Source organism: Gymnogyps californianus, chromosome Z, assembly GCF_018139145.2.
Source record: "Gymnogyps californianus isolate 813 chromosome Z, ASM1813914v2, whole genome shotgun sequence".
Classification (NCBI taxonomy): domain Eukaryota; kingdom Metazoa; phylum Chordata; class Aves; order Accipitriformes; family Cathartidae; genus Gymnogyps; species Gymnogyps californianus.
In genome coordinates this window covers 50,042,120-50,061,688 of record NC_059500.1, presented here as the reverse complement: position 1 = coordinate 50,061,688, position 19,569 = coordinate 50,042,120, and the positions used below count along the sequence as shown (strand labels likewise).

Below are 19,569 nucleotides of genomic sequence, written 5' to 3'. Positions count from 1 at the left end.
TTCAGACTTTTTTTCTCATGTGCAGCGCCCAAAACTAGACAGCATTGAACACCATTACACTGTAAGTCCTTTCAGTTGGACACAATTAGTGGTGTGTGAGTCCTTCTAACGATTGTTGCAACTCATTCTAGGTCTTGGTTCACACTACTGAACGATCAATATCATTATTTGACTCTGCAATGATCCTAGTCCTAAACCTGAAATACGTCTTTGAACTCACATGCTTCATATCACACAAATGTTGGGGGAAAAACAACAGATTAATTGCTGGCCCTAATGCTGTGTTTGTGAGTGCTAAGAAGTCATTCCAAATGTTCCAAAAAGGATTAATGCAGTATAACAAGTCTGTTTAATTACTGAAAGACCAGTGATCCTCATTTTACTATAAGCAGCTTTTCCTTTATTTGGAGGCTGTAAATAGAACAGAAATCATTACAGGACAACTATAATTCTTGTTCCAGAATATTCAAGTTATAGCAGCAATACAGTGAAAAAAATATGTGAAAGGCCGGGGAGGACTATATACGCACACTGCATTTGCCTGTGACAATGCAAGATTAGGCACATGTTTTAAAATATACCAGCACTCCTCACTATAGTTAAAATGCAGAAACAATTCTTATGCTCTGTGTAACAATGTGATATCTGCTTCCTTAACTAAAAAAAAAAACCAAACAAAAAAAAGGCAACAACTAAGCCAGTTAAAATAATTACACATAGCTTTAAAAAAAAATTCCCTCAGATTTAATAAACCCAAAGAAGTCCCTGATTCCTACAACATAAGCCTTTATAGATGACTGAACTGCAGGCAGTGAACTCACCTATGAATGTATATATGGTAAAATCACAACTTGATATAGATTAAATTATGTGTCTGAATCTAGACAGCCGAATCAATTTTCCAATTCTCCTTTCTGCACAAGCTGGTTATTCTTTAACTGGAAGATAAACAATAGAATAACTTTTGATGTTAACCCTTGGTTAGCTGTAAACGGCACTGTTTCAGTATCACCTGGGGAAAGTGCATGGACACACTTCTTTTATTTTTATAAATTGTCACTTCCTACTCTGAGAAGTAGACACAGTAATTTTGTAGGTGTTGATGTTATAGCTGGCTCATTACCAACCCTGAAATATCATCATAAAGGAAGGAAGGAGGAAAGCAATGACTTAAGGAGTAAAAGTAGACGGCACACTGGGTCCAAAAAGCACAAGTTACTAATTAAGTATTTCAGAGAGTTTCAGTATGATCAGCGGGGGCTTCAGGCAAAGGTAGGCCCTCCAAGACAAGACCCTGGACTAACCCATTACCAACCAACAGTCTCCCCCTCAGCTGCCTTGCAAACCAGACCTACCCAAGTCTGGGAGATGAAACAAGATGACCAGCATATTCCAGACACAAGCATGCTGTTACATTAGCTTGGGTTTCATCTCATACCTCAGCCCAAACTCCTGACCATCCATCCTCCTCCCATGCTGGTGTGCTCTGGTCTGAGCTACTGGCCCACTTGACTGAAAAACCTGGGCTGAGAGTGGAGAGAGGGATGGGGAACCAGACTGAGCTCAAAGGCCACCCCTGCAGGCACTGCAGATGCCTCCTCCACGGTCGGCCAGCTGGGTAAACATACATATAACTGCCCATGATGATTGTTTCTTTTATCTTTCTGTCTAAAGTATTTTCTCCCTTCACTGTCACAGGGCAAGAAACCTCAGAGAGCTCTCTGAGCACACCAAAGCCCCTGCACCGTGGTCCCATCCTCAAGGGCCAGCCCTGCCCAGGGCTCCTGCAGACTGAAGGACAGGTGACCTGAGGAGTGCTCCCACCACAGACCCCGTCTCCTGTGGCGGGCCGACTCTGCTGCACCGTTTCTCTCCAACGCCCTCTCCCACGGAGCGGTACCACCGCAGGGCTTGTGGTGGAGGAATGCTTTGTGCCGGCCCTCCCTGCTTGGGCAAGTTTTCTCTGTCCAGGCATGAGAAAACTGGGTAAGACATTTCTTTACAACGCAGAGCCCACTTTCGCGGCTGGGCACTGGCACACGGATTTTTTTTGCAGTGAAATACAGGAAGGGTTATAACTTTTCAGCCAGTACGTATCTCAGTATTTCGCAACCCTTCCTGAAGCAGTGCTGAAGCAAGCGGTGCTCACTCTCCCTGGGACCGGAGGCACAGAGAGACTAAGCAACCTGCCTGCGGTCACCTGGGCAGCTGCGGCAGGGCTGGGGACCAGGACAAGGATTTTGAAGTCCTTGCATCTAAACATTGAGTCATGCTTTACATTGTCATCATAGTGTTCAAGCTCTTTGCATCAGCATTCCCACCCTCTTCATTCAGAGATACTATATAACTGCAATAAAAAAATCACACCTCGATTGTAGAGTTTCACACTGCAAGAAAAGGTTTGGTCATTTACAAGCGCACAGGAACGCTGTATGTACATATACAATCTGATTATTTTTTCTTTTTCAAAAAAAAATGAATGAGTCGACAGAGAAATCAGGTAGACTACGGAAATATAAACCTGATCATACGCTGCAAAAGTCAGTGCATAGTGCTGTTAGAGAAAACATGTTTTAAATGAAGTCAATTTGATTGAATATATCTACTCATGTGAGCAAATTTTTCAAGCTAAGGCCTTAAATTAAGAACATACCGATTATCTGATGACCACTGGATTACAAATTTACTTGTTTTATAGTGGTATCAGTACTAGCATATGAGCTTTCTTAACCCAGCAAGGCTGTATCATGCCATCAGTTTTTCAACAGACCCAGTCACTGATTTCAAAAGGCACTGCTTCCTAAAACCGTGGCACAATGCAGCAGATGATTAGACGTAATACCCATCTCAAAAAACGAAACTGTCCTAACAGTCAAATTGTAGGTAATTACGGGAAGCACAAAGCCTACATCAAGAAGCTGACATTAGCATCAGGGACATTGATGGTAGGCAGCCTGTCGGGATATGGGGCCAATGACTCCCCCCTCCCCCCCACCCCCCCACCCCCTCCCCGAGAGTAATTCTTAAGGACAAGTAGTTTCCCCTAGAAACAAAGCGTTTCACAAAAAAAAAAAAAAAAGGAAAGAAAAAAAAGAAAAAAAAGGCAGAAGACAAAGAGTGTTCTTTCTCCCCTTTTGATAAGTTTAGATATTGCATCAAGCATAGTGTGTAAAGTCCTTTCCTTTAGAGATCACAGTTGCTCTTGAATACAATCTGGGTCTTTAGTACCAAGACAATGTTTTGGTACTAAAGAAATCAAACAGCCACTTACAACCCTGACACGAAATGCTCCTCCATTTCATGTCAAGAAATTATTTTATCACTCTTGTTTCCTAAAAATCGAAGTGGTGTGCATACACATTACATTTTCATCACAAAACATTTTCAAAGCGGAACCTTCTTCCCAGCTCATTCCACTCGAACAACACTCACAGTGAAACAGGACCGACTAAGACTGATCGTGTTTGCCCTTGAAAAACGTAGCGAACCCATGCACCCTAACAGAAGAGAAATGCACTGCAGCCTGAGAGAAGATGGAGTTTCACTCCAGCGCCTAGAAATCCTCCCACCACCTCTTCCACTACGGAGGGCTGTCAATTTGTCCCCATCGCTGTCAGCAGACAAAAGGTGGTGACATCAGGAGCACATCCAAAGGAGGACACGGCCGCTCCGGAGGGACACCGTGAAACGTGCTGGGGTGTAAATTCGGGGCCGAGGTCTTGTCAGCAATTACCACAAAGAACCAGAGGAAGTGGCGCGGCTGCTGAACAATGGAGAGGTCAAGCAGTTCGCAGCCATTTCATGACCCAGACAAGTCAAGGTCAAGAGATTCAGGTAGCAACTTGGCCTGGGCATGAGTTACAGCACAAATGAATTGTTTTAACAAATTGGCTTTGGCCAATTAAACCTAACAAGACATGTTGCATCACGTAGCAGGGTTCTTGACACTAAGGCCAGGAGCTGAGGCCAGCCTCGTAAAACACATCTTTTAACATGGCATAACAAATTTAAGGTAATCTGTCCAGAAACTGCAGATGTCAGAATAATAAAATACAAGTTGTCTTGACTAGAAGATGCTTTCACACTTTTAAATCAGGGACACTGGAGTGTATTCATCCTTTCAAGATGTCTGGCATCATTTTCAATGGCATTAATCATGCAATGGAAAACTGATGCTGCAGTACATAGACTTGCTATCTCTCAGACACAAGGCACTTCCGTAATAATCTTCTAAGCAAATCCAGCATGTCCTTGTTAGTCACTTCATCAAAAAAGGCTGAAAATGGTTTGGCATTTTAAGCTAATGTAATTCACGAGCAAAAAATATACACTCTGTAAATATTTTAATTCTGTTTAATTTCTAAAGACATGGAGTTTGTAATTACTAGATTCTGATGTGTGCACATTTCTTTGTTTCTGTTTTAAAGAAAAATGTATAAATCCTATGATATCTTCTCAGAAGATAGCTTGTGAAGGACACGGCAAGATAACTGACTAAAAATTAACATACAATGCTAGATTTAAGATAAATAGTTCATACTTATCTTTCACTTGTTTAAATTCATCCTTTATGAAAATATGTATAGTAATTCATGTTAATATAACTTAAAGATGGGGAAGACAAATATATGAACAATATGTTCGAGACCTAAACGTTTAAAAATCTCAGTTGTTAAATAACTGCAGATAATATAGAATATACTTGTGCACAGCAATTGCCACAAACCAATATCAGAAAACGTATCTTTTTTCCTAATTTCTCGACAGACACACTGAGTTTCTCAGAGTTCACTAACTGTTCATTTTTGCATTTGGCTTTCCTGTTCACTCTCTAAGGAAGAAAAGAGGAACTGTTTTGTTCAATTTCCATGTGTATTTTTTCAGGGGGGGAAATAATTAAAAGCCCACTTAAAGCCATAGAGATGCCCTTAGTGAAAGTGCCTTTATGGAAGGAGAGTGGAAAACATAAAAGTTTCCCTTCTGCTCTGGAGATAGGCGGTTACTGTTAAAAAGCACAAGGTTTCTCCGAGGGAAAAGAACACTTAATGGTTGAATGGGCTTCAGCTAAGCTTTCACACCATGCTTTCCCCAGTGCCGTATCACGGCAACTTCTCCCTCTATCAATTCTGTTTCTTAGAGTGAAAAAAGTAGTTCAAAAGGTCCCAAACACCGTAAGTACTTAGGAGGAAACTAACATTAAAATGACTCCAATGTCCCTGTAATTTTAAGTCACCTTTTTGACTTGAGGAGGGGCATGTGGGCAAGAGGGATGTAACACACAGGAGTCATGGGGCATGAAGGCAAAAGCTCTGGTACTCAGGCTGGCTAAAAACATCCAAAACGCTATTATTGATAAACACAGTTTAGACTATCAGCCCTTCCTCAGACAGAATCCCCCATAAAAGCCAAGTCTGAAGTGCCTGTCTCCCATCAACTGTGAAAAAAGCTAGAACAAAAGTCACACACCAATAATGAGGTTCCTAAGAAACGGCTAAAGGAATATATTTATTTAAAATAAAAAAAGCACAATATACTTCAGAAAAGGAAAGAACTTCTCTGAAAGGAGAGTTTGGTGGGGGGAGAGTGTAAGGAAGTAATCTTTTTGTAAATAAAATGGTGGGGGGAAAAGATTAACAGCTGTGCTAGAAGAATGTTCCCAGCTTCACACACAACTCACTGCTCCCAGACAGTACAATATACACACCCAGATCAACTCTCTTTTCTCTTGGACAAAGCTAATAATCTAAGAATTACTTCCCCTTTACTAGCTTCTGAGCCTTTCAAACCTCTTCTAATCCAGGCTTCACTGCCCTGAGCCAGGTTTTTAGCAACTGCTTCTAGAAGTTCCACCAGAGTTAAAAAAAAAATAAAATAAAAAAGGAGAGACAGACTAAAATCATGAAACATCCCTATAACGAATGACATCTTGTTTGACATCTGTCAAACAAACTGGCTAATCACACAGACCGTCTTCCTTTTTCACATTCACTTAGCATCTGGAAAGTGTCCCCAGATAAGGGATTTCTTCTCCACCCCACAATGGAAGGAGCAACCCTATTCAGTTAAGTTAGCCATTTATCTTGATCTTGAGATCATCCTAACCTGAGTGATTACAGCAAAGCAACATACCACCTTGCTATTGAGACTGGAACATTAACGCTTTAGGAAGCCTCTTGAATTACTGTGCTTGGCACTGTGGTACGCTGCTCCAAGGACCAGAGCTTCAGAGGGCCACTAGTCCTTGAGTTGTCTACATTACTATACTAGCAGCAGGGAGGAGGAGGAGAAGGAAAAGCGGGGAAGGAGGGAAAGCTAGAAAAAGCAGTGGACTTGACAGTAATCTCATGCAATTCACTTTAAAATCCAACCTGCAGTGGTATTTAGTGTTTAATTATTTTAATGAAGTTTTCACAGTTACAATGAATTCAATATGCATGAAAATTAAGAAATTTAGAACATAAATCTCTGCTGTTATTTGAAGTATTTCCTTTATGAATTTTTTATAGTTTATAGTTTATATAAATAGCCTTATTTATAGTTTAAAAGCATTTTTTTTGGTTCCCAGTATTGTTCTTCTGTCCGAGACTACCATGAAGCAAGAATCTTCTGTTTTCTTTTCTATTCTTTTCTTTACTTTATAGCTTCTTGCTGTCGATCTAAATGTCATTCATAAATTAACACTGACCTCTAAATTTTCAACTTGCTGCACAGAATTTATTTAACCATAAGCCTCTTTTGTCTTAAACACAATTAATGTCATTTAACCCTGTGAAAATGACTCCCCTTGGTGTACCAGGTAAGAAAAAACAGAACGAGCTAAGAGCTCCTTCCTAAAACTTACATATATATTTCATTCCTTACTGCAGCAGTAAAACTAAATATGGAAAATTCCCTTTCCTTTCTCATGGACCTGTCATATGACCCATAACCCTCTTCTGAGGGAAACTAAAATTAACAAGAAAAAAAAATATATTTTGAATTCTTCGGATCTACTGTCCGAATGTCAGTTCACACATACACATTCTGAAAAATGAAAATTGATGGGTGACCTTTTTAAATGTTTTATTATCCTACATCTTCATAAACAAAGTACCTATAATCATCAATTGAAAAACATTATTATGCCCATATATACACCAAATTAACCTCCATCTCCGAATGACAAATGTCTTTCCTGCCTGTAATTTTCAGCACAATAGAGATACTCAACAAAGTAGTCATCCAAAATTTTACATTAGAAAACTAGAAAAGGAATCAATACAGTGTCTTTTTGAGTTGACACAAAAAGTTTTTTAAAATTACGTTTTCCACATGCCTGAATAGACTGGATTTGCTAAAAGTAATCCAAAGTTTTAAAAAGGTTTGTTATTCGCTATCAGATTCTTAAACTACGAAAAGTCTTAAACTACAAATCTTCTCATATGAGAGCAGATAAAATACAAACCCATACTTCTGCTCCTGCACTGGCTTTCTGATTCAAAACTGAGATTTAGTGCAAGGGATCAGCATGCCATTTCACTGTGTAATTAACAGGCTCCTAGAGCACCTAGACACCTACAGGTACAGGCAGTAATAAGCTCCATTTCCTGTTGTTCCCAGTGTAACTAATAATTTGCCGTGTAAACTCCAACAAATCACCTTGTACCTTGACATATCCTTCTGCAAAACGGGTAAAATGTCCTACTGTATGTTCCCAGGTAAAGTATTCAGAAGGAGGCAAATCATTAAAGTTAATGGAAGTAGGAACAATCAGCAATTCAACGGATTGATTGATTCTTCTAAGCCCATTATTTTTTTATTAATTGTATGTGGAAGCATCAGTGCACACAAGAAATGCAAACCCTCGTCCAAAATCCATCTGGGTGGTGTGACACTTGGACATATGACCATTATATGACTTATGGACAAAGGAGACTGCTTAAAACATAATTTTGATTGTGATTTTTAAGTGGAATTTCTTGTAGTCACAGCAAACTAACCAAAATAATTTTATTTATCATTTTAAAATATGAAAAGTATTATTATAATATTACTGTTTCATCAAATTTCTGTACTTACTAAATGAAAACTAAAGTATAACATGAAAATGACTATGCAAACCTGCTTCAAAATTTGAAAGGTCAAGCTATTGATACACAGAGTTCACCCACCCACTCCTGCAATTCAGACATATCACATTTAAAAAAGAATTACAATTCCTCCTGGAAGGAGGACATGTTTTTCAAAGTAAGGCAGTGCATGCATGTTGCCAGGACTGTCTTATGTGAACAAGTGATATCCCCATTCGGTCAAGGACTACCAGTTTTGCCGGCGTTAAGCTAGGGTAAAAACAGTTTCGAACCAACGCAGATGCGGCACCCTGCGCCCCAGCTGAGATTATCTGAAAACGCGCTGATTAACAGCGCAAACCACGCTACCAAAAATCGGGTAGGCCTGCGGCCCTCGCCCGAGCGGCTGCCGGCGGGAGGCATGTGGCCTGGCGGCAACGCCAGCGCGCAGCCGCCCCCGTCGCTGGGCACCTGCAAACGTCCCGGTGTCGCGGCAGGAGGGTCCTGCACACAAAGTTCTCCCCTACCTAGGCTGCAGAAGCCAGCCCGTGCCCTCGCTCTCCCCCTCTTCTCCTTTCTCTTCCCTTTTTCCCCCCCCCCCTCCCTGCTCCCCCACCTGCTCCCCCCCCCTCAACAAGAGACAGGACACAGTCGGGCGATTCAGGGACTCACATAGGCCAGGCTTCCTTCTGTGCAGCCCTTTGGGTAGAGCGGCTAATCCTTCTTATTAATTAACGAGATAATAGCAGTTAACCAGAAAGCAATATTAATGCTAACTATCTAGGAAACTTCCAACAGAAATTATTTAGTCTTTTTGCTGATTTCCTGGTAAGCAAGTCATGCAGCTGGAACTGTGGCAGCACCTTGATGGTTTACTAAGTTAAAAAACCAGGAATGCCTGAACTTTATCGGACTAAGAATATCTGCATCTATTTTCTGCCCTCCTTCTTCGATAGTGTAAAAGATCCTCCCCTCCTTCAACTTCAGAGTTTATTAACAGCTGAGGATGCCGGCTCCCCCAATTATATCACTCTTACACAAGGACAAAGGAGAGTGTAAACAGTAACATGACTGATCTGAGAAATGTACTCTGAGAGGCACATGCATTAAAAACACTTACAAATGTTTACTATTTACATGTACCATTGCTTCAGTCCTTTAAACTCCCAAAGCACTTCTCAAGGTCTACTATGCTTCATTCAGTATGTGCTGAAATACCTAACATCAAGTTTGCATTTTATTTATGCTGCAAAAAACAGCAGAGATGATGCGGGAATTAGGAATTCTGCAGACGAGGCATATTGCTGTAGATATTTTATGTTTTAGAAAAAACAGCAATGCAATTTTTAATTTTTTTTTTTAATTAGCCATTGTGAGAGTAAGTAAAACATCTATCAGAAGAAGAGATTTATGTTATCTGGGTTCTGTTGCAGCAAGCAAGTACTGCAGCTTTCATTCACTGATTGTCAAAAACTTTCCAATGTGCCCACTGCAATGCGGATGCCAACCAACGAATCAAAGGCATTCAGCAACTAGACAAAGAGGGTCTGATGCCAACCTCGGTGCCACTGGCAACCATTATTGGCATCAAGCACATTGTCTGCCTTTTTTTCCCCTCTCCTGGCACTCGACAAACAAAATGGCGGTTCTTGTAGCAACGGGAACACAGCATAAGAGCTGCACTGAATCAAATACCATCAAATGATTTTATGGACTGAGATGTGTTTCATATCAAACGATAGACACACTCTGATGCCTGACAGAAAGGGGGGGGGGGGGGAAGGCAGTTTTGTCAACAGAAACAACGTTCATGCCATTTTCAAGGTTTGGGCTTTTTAAAAACTCGGAAGGGGGGGTGTGTGGACCTGATAGACAACAAGCAGAGCCCTGTAGAAGTGTGTTATGATTAAGAATTATTTTGATGTTACACATTGATCACAGTGTGTACTTCCCATTTTCTTCCTCCATTTCAGTCAAATGAGAAGCACTGCAACCTATGTCAAGCCCCTTTTTCTTTTTTTTTTTTTTTTTTTTTTTTTTTTTTAAGATCCTAACACACAAGGGGATAGTAGAAAGAGAATAGGGGGAAAAAAACATGCTGAATTCTGAGGGAGATGAGCGAAAAGTACAACCAGATGGAGTTGGTCAACGACAGAACTTCATAGGTCAGTCCTTATTTCTTCTTTCAAGGCAGGCATGGAAGTAGAAGCTCTTTTTATTAAGAACTGAAAGGATTATTGACACTTCTAGATCTGGAAATTGTCAATATATTGTAACATTACTCTGCACTGCAATGCGGATGCCAACCAACAAATCACAGGCATCCTAGGCTAAACAAAGAAGGTCTGATGCCAATCCTGGTGCCACTGGCAACCATCACTGGCACTCGAACTATCCTTCCTCCTCTTTTTCCCCCTAATCTTCTTTTTTAAAGCAACAAAAAACCAAACTACTTGGCCCCTTTATTCATTTTATGTGCTAATTCCTTCTTCATATTTCGTTCAGGGATTTAATTGTTTCTATGTCTCCGCTTAGTTTTCACATGATACTATTAGGCAGATTTATATATTCTAAGAGAGAAATAAAAAGCAAAACAGCATGTGTATAATGCAGCATTTTGGTTGACTTCATGCTTATCTTTTGCAAAGCCTGGTGCTCTTAATCAAGTGCACTACAAAGTGCCACAATTAACCTGCTTTCAATGAGGACAGAGAATCAAAGTTTGACAAAATGGAAAAAAAATTACAAAGATAACTTAATATGACTTCTTCAAGAAGAGAGCCAACAGATGTTAACGGAAGATTTACTGTGAAGCAGCAAGATAGATACAAAACACATGCAGTTTACAATAAACAAAAGGGTCTACTAAGGGTGACTTGGTACATAGAAATTAGCCAGCTTCATCTTCCAGTATATGCTCAAAGTAGCATCGTGTAACTTTGAAAGTTATAATATTACAGCATGCTTATCATCTCACTCATTTCTGATTAGACAAGTGTTTTAAACTCATATTCTCAGTCCATTTAAATCAATAAAATCAGCTATGCCCTGCAATTTCTTCACCCACTTCAAGTTACTGGCTTCCAACAACTTAAAAGTCAACAGTGTGTAAGAGTACTCTGACCCCAGCTTCTTCGGCTCAAGAGCTATTTAAACTGTTGTGCCTCCCTTTGTAGTTTTGACTTTTAGAGACAGGTAAATCCACTAGAATTAATCAGTAAGCTATGTCTTACAATATATGCATTCAAAATATCATTTGAATTTTTCTTCACAAAAGGAGTTTAAAGGTACAAATTATTTGTAATTAAGCTATTTTGTTTAATGCTCTCAAAGAAATCTTTCTTCCTATGTTATTGGGGATCAGATTTACCAGACTCTGCAGCTACTTAAAGTCGCTGCAAAATATCTCAGTGTTGTCTACTGCTGTGGAGAGAAAAATACAAAAAATACATGCAGGGGAAAACACCAAAACAAAACAATGAACCATATTTTTTCATGATGAATAAGCCAAAAAATTGAACCCTATTTATATGTTCATGTAAACATAGTGCTCCACTTGCGTGAGTAAATGCTAAAAGACAAATTCACTGAAAACAAAAAGGTTGTGCTGTGTATCTGTTCTTTTAAAGAATGAGTACACACCGAATGAAGACATGTGCAATTTTACTTTTTTGTTACTGACAAAATCCATTCTGTTTGTTTTTCAGTTAAATCCCGCAGTTATGTATCGGGCATCAGATAACAGCCTGCCATCTGCCCTTCTGCAGGCCATTTCTGCCTACTACCAGGCCAAGTTGTGCAATGGCCCACCATCTGCGGCCAGTCAAACTTTCCCTAGTTGAGATCTGCGGCTAAAAAAGAAATGCTTTATTACTGCTGATCGCTCAGCAATACAAAGACGTCTAGAGGATGGTATGATCACCAGAAAGAACCAAAATGAGCCCTCACAGAGAAAAAGCAATTCAGAAGGCTTAGTATCAGAGAAAAAAACCTTTATCTACTTACAGCCATTTACAATTTCAGGGAACCTGCCTACGAGTATTGTTATCTGAATATGCAATATGACTAACAGTTTTTTTCCCGATACGTGATTATCAGAATCCCTGTTTGTATTTTCATTCTGTAAAACTAAGTTTAAGAAGCTTTTCCATAGTGTTCCTGCAATTTTTCACATTTCAATTAACTGCCAAATAAAATTAAGTATATGAGTGTGATTATGAAAATATACTTTTCATGGAAAATTCTCTCAAAATATTACAACCTGGATCTTTGTTTTAAAGCTCACATAGGTAAGATGAGCTAGTGATGTAAAACATGAGTAAAACGTTAAGTACTGTATGCTGTAATTCTGACTACATATGGTATTTACAAAGCAGTGTTTCTGTGCTAAAGTTTTTCCATGTTTTATTTTATAGATGTGAGAAAGTCTACAATTGCTCTTCAAAGTGATAGTAGGTTCATCAGTTTAAGGATGAATTCTTGCTTATTTGTAACTACAAAGACAATAATAAATATTTGTAGCATTTACTGTGATTGTGCAATTGCACGTACCTGCATATCTTACTAACAGTACTGGGAGAACGAAAAAAAAAACCAACTTGAAACAAGAAGAATGTTTTCTGAAGTCATGACTGGAAAAACTGCACAATATACTGCCACTTTTTGACAAAAAAAAAAAAGCAACTTCAGCGGAACTAAAGTACTACCTTGGTATGTCCCGCTCTCTCTTGAAAGGGAACAAGGCACGTATGTCAAACACACATATCATTTACACAGGTCTGTAGGAATGTGTGTGTATGTAAGTATATATGTATACATGCTGATTTACATATGGATATGTACCCACATTACGTCTATAGACCACAGAATAATGTTTCACTGGAAGCCAGCCCACAGGGGAAACAGGGCTACTTGGAATCAGAGTTTGACATACTAACATAGAAACACGACAATCTGCTTCCTACCTTGCTCCTGCACGTAGTATGCCAAAAACAAATCAAGCTCCTTGACTGATACTGTTATGTGATGTGGCTGGACGCAAAGTGCTGGATTTGTGCAATGTGGGGATTTCATGAGCCGCTCTCCATCCGTACTTTCCAAGGGGATGCCTTTGAACAGGATCACCATGACTAGATCCAGACGCCAGACTTTGTCAGCCTGTCGCAGGCAGTCGATTCTCCTAATCTTACCCTTCTGGTCAGGATTGGACAATACACAGCATGGGTGCTTCTTCCCAGTCACCGTGAGCACAAAATCCTCCCGGAACTCTTGGCGAATATCTTTGCGCAGCTTGGCCAGGAGCCTGGATGCCCACTTCTGTTTAATTTCAGGCTTTTCGCTAAGTAGCTCATCCTTGACTGCTCTTTCCTCGTCCTTAGACATTCGTTTCTCATGTTTTTTAAAGTACTTGCGTTTTCGAGCCTGAAGGTTGAACCAAGTATAGGCAATTGCACGGACATGTGGAAGAAGTGCCTCAATGAACGGGTGAAATTCATCCTGTGGAAAGAAGTGGAGGGAAAAAAAAGAAGAGAAGAAGAAAACTCAAAGTCAGTAAGTTCTTATAATCAAAGCAGTAACACGAAAGGTTTCTGAAAATCTTAAAGTGAAATCCAAGATGAAGAGAATAAACACTTAAAATTTACACTAATTTCTGCATAACACCTTTTATGCAATTACTACTGCTGTCAGGCAGCAGACAAAAAGTACACAGAGAATCGCATTTTCCCCATATCTCACTCTTTGAAAGAACCATGTGAAGATTTTATTTTGTATGCCTCCCCTCACTTCATCCCGCAATGCTGCAGAGACAACATCATTTTAAAGAGATGCTATCAAGATGTTTTGTTTCTAACATTTAAATATCTGAGTGAACGGCTAATATCAAGAAAAGTACCATTGCACAAAGAGGACACTATACGGTTTTAAAAAATCTGAGCAGAAACGTTCAGAAGGCTGAGGCGAATGCCACAGTTCATTTCTCTTCTCTGTGGCACAGAAACACAAAGCATATACATGCTCAGTGTAATGCCACACAGTTCCCGCTTTTGGAGCATGCTCTCAGCAAGAGACTGCTGGTGGCACAAAGAGCATGCGCCATTAAACTTGATCCATTTTCTTATCAAACGTCCAACATTCCAGCACTGAAACAGCACCATTCCGGTGGTGGTAACTAGAGAAACCAGTATACAGTAAGGGAAAGCGGGCAAAAGACACAGCGTATTGTCGTATACAAATCCTGAACAGAAGCTTCTGTACTCTCAGCTCTTCGGGCTTCCCTCCCACCACCCCCAAACTCTGCGAAATAAAAGTTTATGAAGTTGAGAACAAAAATTACATTTAAGTTCTTCCGGCAGCTCCACTGTGGGTTTTGAAGCCCCACAGAGTCAGTTAATTTGTTAACTGATCACATGAGTGTGGCAATTATTCTAAAACCCTTAAAAATCAATCTGAGGTGTACAATGAAAAATGGCAACTTGGCACAAACTTTGCATTCTTTGTGTTTCTGCATGCTGTGGCAGAGTGACATTACGAGTGCACCGCTGGTCAAATGCTGCTTTTGTGAAATCCATGCAATTTATTTACAGTTCCAAAATATCCCTTTCTGTCATCTGGCTTCACCTGCAAGTTATCTTCTGCCTAGCAGCGATACGGATTGCGTTAAGGAGGCAATGCTTAGTTGTCGTCTACAAGCACATCCTATAGCAATTAAATTAATTCGTTTTGTCTGCTTAAAGTACCATCCTACACATCCATGTTAATATCTAAATAGGCCTTTCCCAAAAACCAAAGCCTCTTTTCTGTGAGCAAATCCGCTGTTTAAAACAGCGCGATCTGCTTATCAGACATTACTGTATTTTGGTTTGGAAGGGAGACCTTAGGGGAGGTATCTTTCTTCCTGTGTGCAGGCACATTTAGTTTTAAATACCATGCAGATTGCTCATCACACTGAGTGGCCCAGTGCAATCAAACTAAAACTGAACCTTCTTTAGACAACTATATTCAAGAATACACTTAACAAACTAATATTTTAGCTACGCTGCTAGACAAGGAATGAATTATGTTTAATCAATAGGCTGATTAACTCCATTAGGTAAAAATGATGAAAGTATAACTAATGGTCTCAATTATACAGAGTTCAGACTGCCATTGTAGAAGCTTCAGGCCAATAATTTAGTATTTAAATCTTCAAATTTCAAACAAACTTCAAAATTTCCTGAATGGTAAAAAAACCCACTAGATTTAGTTACCTCTCTTCCCTAACCGTCCTCAAATCAAACAGAAAACAACAGAAAAGTTGCAAGCAGTTTACCTATGACCATGTTACTTTCACACAAAAAAAGAAAATTAAAAAAAAAAAAAAAGAAGAGGAGAGAGACAATATAGGAAGATAATTCAGGACATAAACGATTGCATTACAGTATGGTGCTTGACAAAGAGCCACAAAGGCAATAATTAAACTGATTAGTAGTTTCCAACAGAGATTTGAACAATTCTGATACTATACTGGTACATAAAACTAGGCCATAGAAAGAGTTAAACCACAATCTGTTCTTTGTGTGGGAAGGCAATACTGCTCTGAGTAACCACAGCCCATGATAAGACTTCCCTATCTTCATATGTTTTCTGATGCCATGCTTTTTTCCCCCTCCATTATAACTACTAAAGAAAGTTTATTTTTTCTTGTACAGAAGTAATCTTAATCAACGTATTCAAATAAAAATAAAAAAAAAAATTAACAGAAGCGTAAAGACTGCACAGTGTTAAATCCTTACAATTCATTTTAGACTGAATAAAACAGATTTACTACAGATTTTGAAAATTCTAACAGCTGGGGCTAAAGGTGGGGCGAAGGCAGGGGGCTGAAGAGCTTTGAGAGAAATGAATTTTTACCCCAATTCAATGATTTCCCATATATCTAAAAAGACTTCAGCATTTATAACTTAAAATGGCAATAAAATTAATGTGGAAATATTCCACGCTACTAGAATACTGCACATCTAGTTTTCATTTTTAAGAAGAACATCACAAACTATTTTGGAATGGCTATGCCTTTAGGTAATGCACATCGTATTACCAAGAATAACCTATAGCTTTTTACATCTATGAACATTTTACAGAGAAAAATTCCACTTTTTAAATTCCAGTCTGTAGTGGTTGGATGTTTCCTTTTCAAATAGTGAAAAAAAAAAAAAACAACCAAACTTTTTAAAACTGTATTCAGGCTTTTCTTTCATAATATCATTAAGTTCTAAAGATAAAAATATATGTGAAAGAGTGTGAAGGAGAAACACGGCAAAGAACATCCTGTTCTAAAGCAATATTATCAGATACCTTTGCGAGATTCATTGTGCATCTGGAGTCCTTTCAAATGAACCATTACTTGACAAGAAGTAGTGCCCATAAAAATGATTCTAAATGGAGATTTGCAATTAATCACACACGTTCTCCACTAAACCTCCTAAAAAGCCATCTACAGAATTTGATTTTTTCCCCCTTAATATTCATACAGGCAATATTGAAATATTTTTTTTATGTGGCATTTACCCATGTGCCACAGTTGCTCTTGCAATAAAGTGATTTATGGAGGTAAGATTTTCAAATGTCATATCAAATGGCTCAGGTGAACCATTGTGCACTGGCAATTTAAATTAAAATGGAAGTTACTATATAATATCTATGTAGCTTGTAAATAAAGGAAAAAATACCAGTCATCTAATGATGATAGATAGGCCAGGTTTTCTTTTTGGAAAAGGTAAAGGGGAAATGCAGCGCCCTTCTCCCATCTTCCACTTTTATAAACTTTGTATCAATTCAGGCAAGTTTGAACTGAGGACCGTACAATAAAGATACCAGGCAGAAGTCTAGAAATTTTATACAGAAAACTTCATGTACTCAGTGTCCCTGCATGGATTTTCTCTGTGCCTAATGAAACAACATATTCTAGGAGCAAAAGAAAATGACAACATATTCTGAGTTTCCTGCATCACTGTAACATAAAAATAAACCACGGCAAAAATATCACAAGAGACCAAGCACTTAAAGGCATGCGGTAACTGCATCCTATCATGCCTCAGCAAGAGAGATAAATGCAGTTTACACTCATTCCAAAACAGGGGGAAAGAGGCATATGGGAAGGAGTGGAAAGGACCCCCCAAAAATTAAATTGCATTTGGTAAGTCTTCATTCTTCCTTGGAGTTATTTTACACCCACCAAACTTTTATTGAAAGCGTGATGGGTAACATTCGAATTGCCAAGGTTTGTCTTAAAGGTGTACTGTGGATTTTAGACTTGTTTCTAAAAGGTGCTTCAGCGCTGCCTCAGCACAAACTGAACTACTGCTTTCACAAGGAGCTGGGTCCAAACAGGTGTTCTGTCTTTTACCAAAATATTTTCTTCTGAGCATACACTACCACAGTCAACGTGCATCGCAAGAGCCCTAGAGACGGAGAACACAATAGAGAGAACAATTTTGGCAGTACTACTTTAACTCAGTCAGAACTCAAAATAAGATTAATCAATCTTTTGCTTTAAATAAATAAATAACACAAAGTATAAATTCTCATTGCCAGTGTAACCTTAATTTTTCATTTATGGAGAGGAAAGACAAATTTTTAAAATGCCTTTATCATTCTAAATAGGTAGAGAAAGTTTCCAAATTAAAATCAATTTGCTGCAACTGTGTTCCATGTATGTACCACTAAACAGGAACTGTCTCTGCATGGCCCATGATACAGCGTGATTGTAAAATATTATGGAGAAGTTATCAACGCACGAAAGCCAGGAATTGCTTTCCTGTATTTATGGCTGTAGAAGTACAATGTTGTGTTTTTGTACACACCTGAGCGCACTATTTTAATACAGACTGGTAAAGAATGAGGAAATCTATTACATCTGTGAGTCCAAAAAGCAAACATATGGAAAAAAATTGTCATTAGAGCAGGAAACAACAAAATTAACTACCCGCTATAATAGAGGTGGTAGTGAAAATTTGCATGTTTCCAATGTAAAAACCGCTTTCTTAAGCTGTACTCTCAGGTTTATACTCTGGTGCAGAGGTCTTATTGCCTGTCAATAATTTCACAGGATGGACAGCCCACACAGAATTAATTTTTACTAATTGCAGATTCCACCATAAGTAATTATTTGTATGTGTGTACCTGTAAGCATGTGCGTATGGTTACACAAAACGCTTCCTACATGCATTCATCTCTCTTTTGAAGAAGAAATATCCCAACAGTACTCTTTTCCAGCTTTGCTCCACTGCAGCTCACGTTTACTTGCTGAAAATATCCATATCTAAGTCAATCACACTTAGATGCCAAACAAAATATAAACAATAAAAAATGTGTCAGCCAAAAAGCTACAGGACTGTATCCAATCACTGAATAAGCCTTATCATTGTTTCCATCTTCATTCACAATTTATGAATACCTCAGTCCTTTTGAATTACAATGCTTTCTAATTGTGGAATAACTTAAATCATATTTATTTATTCACCGTGCAACTGTAAGTGCATCGTTGGCCGCTTAATAACAGTATTGCAGGAGACGTTACTTTCGCACATTTTCTGCTCCTTTAGCTGCTTGTTGCACCAATGTGGAAGCAAGCAGTTATCGCTTAATCAGTTTACATCACATCCTCCTAAGACAGACTTTCACAAAAGCTTCTGAAAACTATCCCCTGGCTTTACAGACCGGGTTTACTCTCCGGAACAGGCTCCGGTGCCCCGGCGCTCGCTCCCCATTACCGTACGCCCGGCAATGAGGCTCCTGGGGCACCCGGCGAACTTCCCAAGCCGGCTCCCTAAACCCCTCAGGTCCCAAAAACTGCGTTTTGCCGCGGCGGGGACCCCCGCTCGGGCTGCCCCCCGCGCTCCGCGCCGCCGCCGGCCCTCCGCGCCCCGCTCCGCGGGCCCCGCGCGGCACCGGCCGCGGCTTCGCCCCGCTCCCTCCCGCCGTCCCGGTGACAGCCGCCGTCGAGGCTCGAAAAGCGGCTGCAAGTGCGGCTGTAAAAACCGGCTGGATCTTTCCCCTTGCTCGGGAGGATGCACGCTGGTCCGCGAGCACCGCAGTTCAGCTGGGAGGGGGGAAATGCCATGCCCCTGCGCAACCGAACAAGAAAATACTGCACAGCTTGGTCATCCCCGCTCTCATCGCCCTCATTGTTGGCAGGCTACCTATTATTAATTAAGCATAAGACGGGATTACTTCGCACCGGCGAGCGCTCGTTTTTTTGTCGAAAACAGCACTTTCCCTTTCAAACCCTTTCATTAGACTCTGCGTAAACTGGCGAGCTGAAAAGAGAGCAAATCGTTTGATTCCAATCAAATCAATACTCCTCAAACCTGCTTTTTAGCGTAATTACGCTCATTTCCATTTTGTTAACCTTTGACTTCTTATGCACCAACAATTAACAGTATTTGTCTACGGGTGACACTTTGAATGGATCTCCCCAAAACAATGGCCTGGTACAGTTTATTCTCTACTATTCCCTCCTGCGAGAGGAGTTTGGATCTGACAA

The 19,569-nt window shown here is 39.7% G+C and overlaps 1 protein-coding gene across 7 annotated transcripts in view; it reads right to left on the bottom strand.

Moving 5' to 3' along the window:
- NFIB (nuclear factor I B) overlaps positions 1-19,569 on the bottom strand; it is a 275,853-nt gene that overhangs the window by 153,863 nt on the left and 102,421 nt on the right. For 6 of the 7 annotated variants that reach the window (XM_050913729.1, XM_050913731.1, XM_050913734.1 and 3 more), the window contains exon 2: positions 13,013-13,544. In XM_050913729.1, coding sequence (XP_050769686.1) covers positions 13,013-13,544 — 532 coding nt within the window. The remainder of the gene's footprint in view (positions 1-13,012; positions 13,545-19,569) is intronic. The other variant, XM_050913736.1, reaches the window with a different exon arrangement.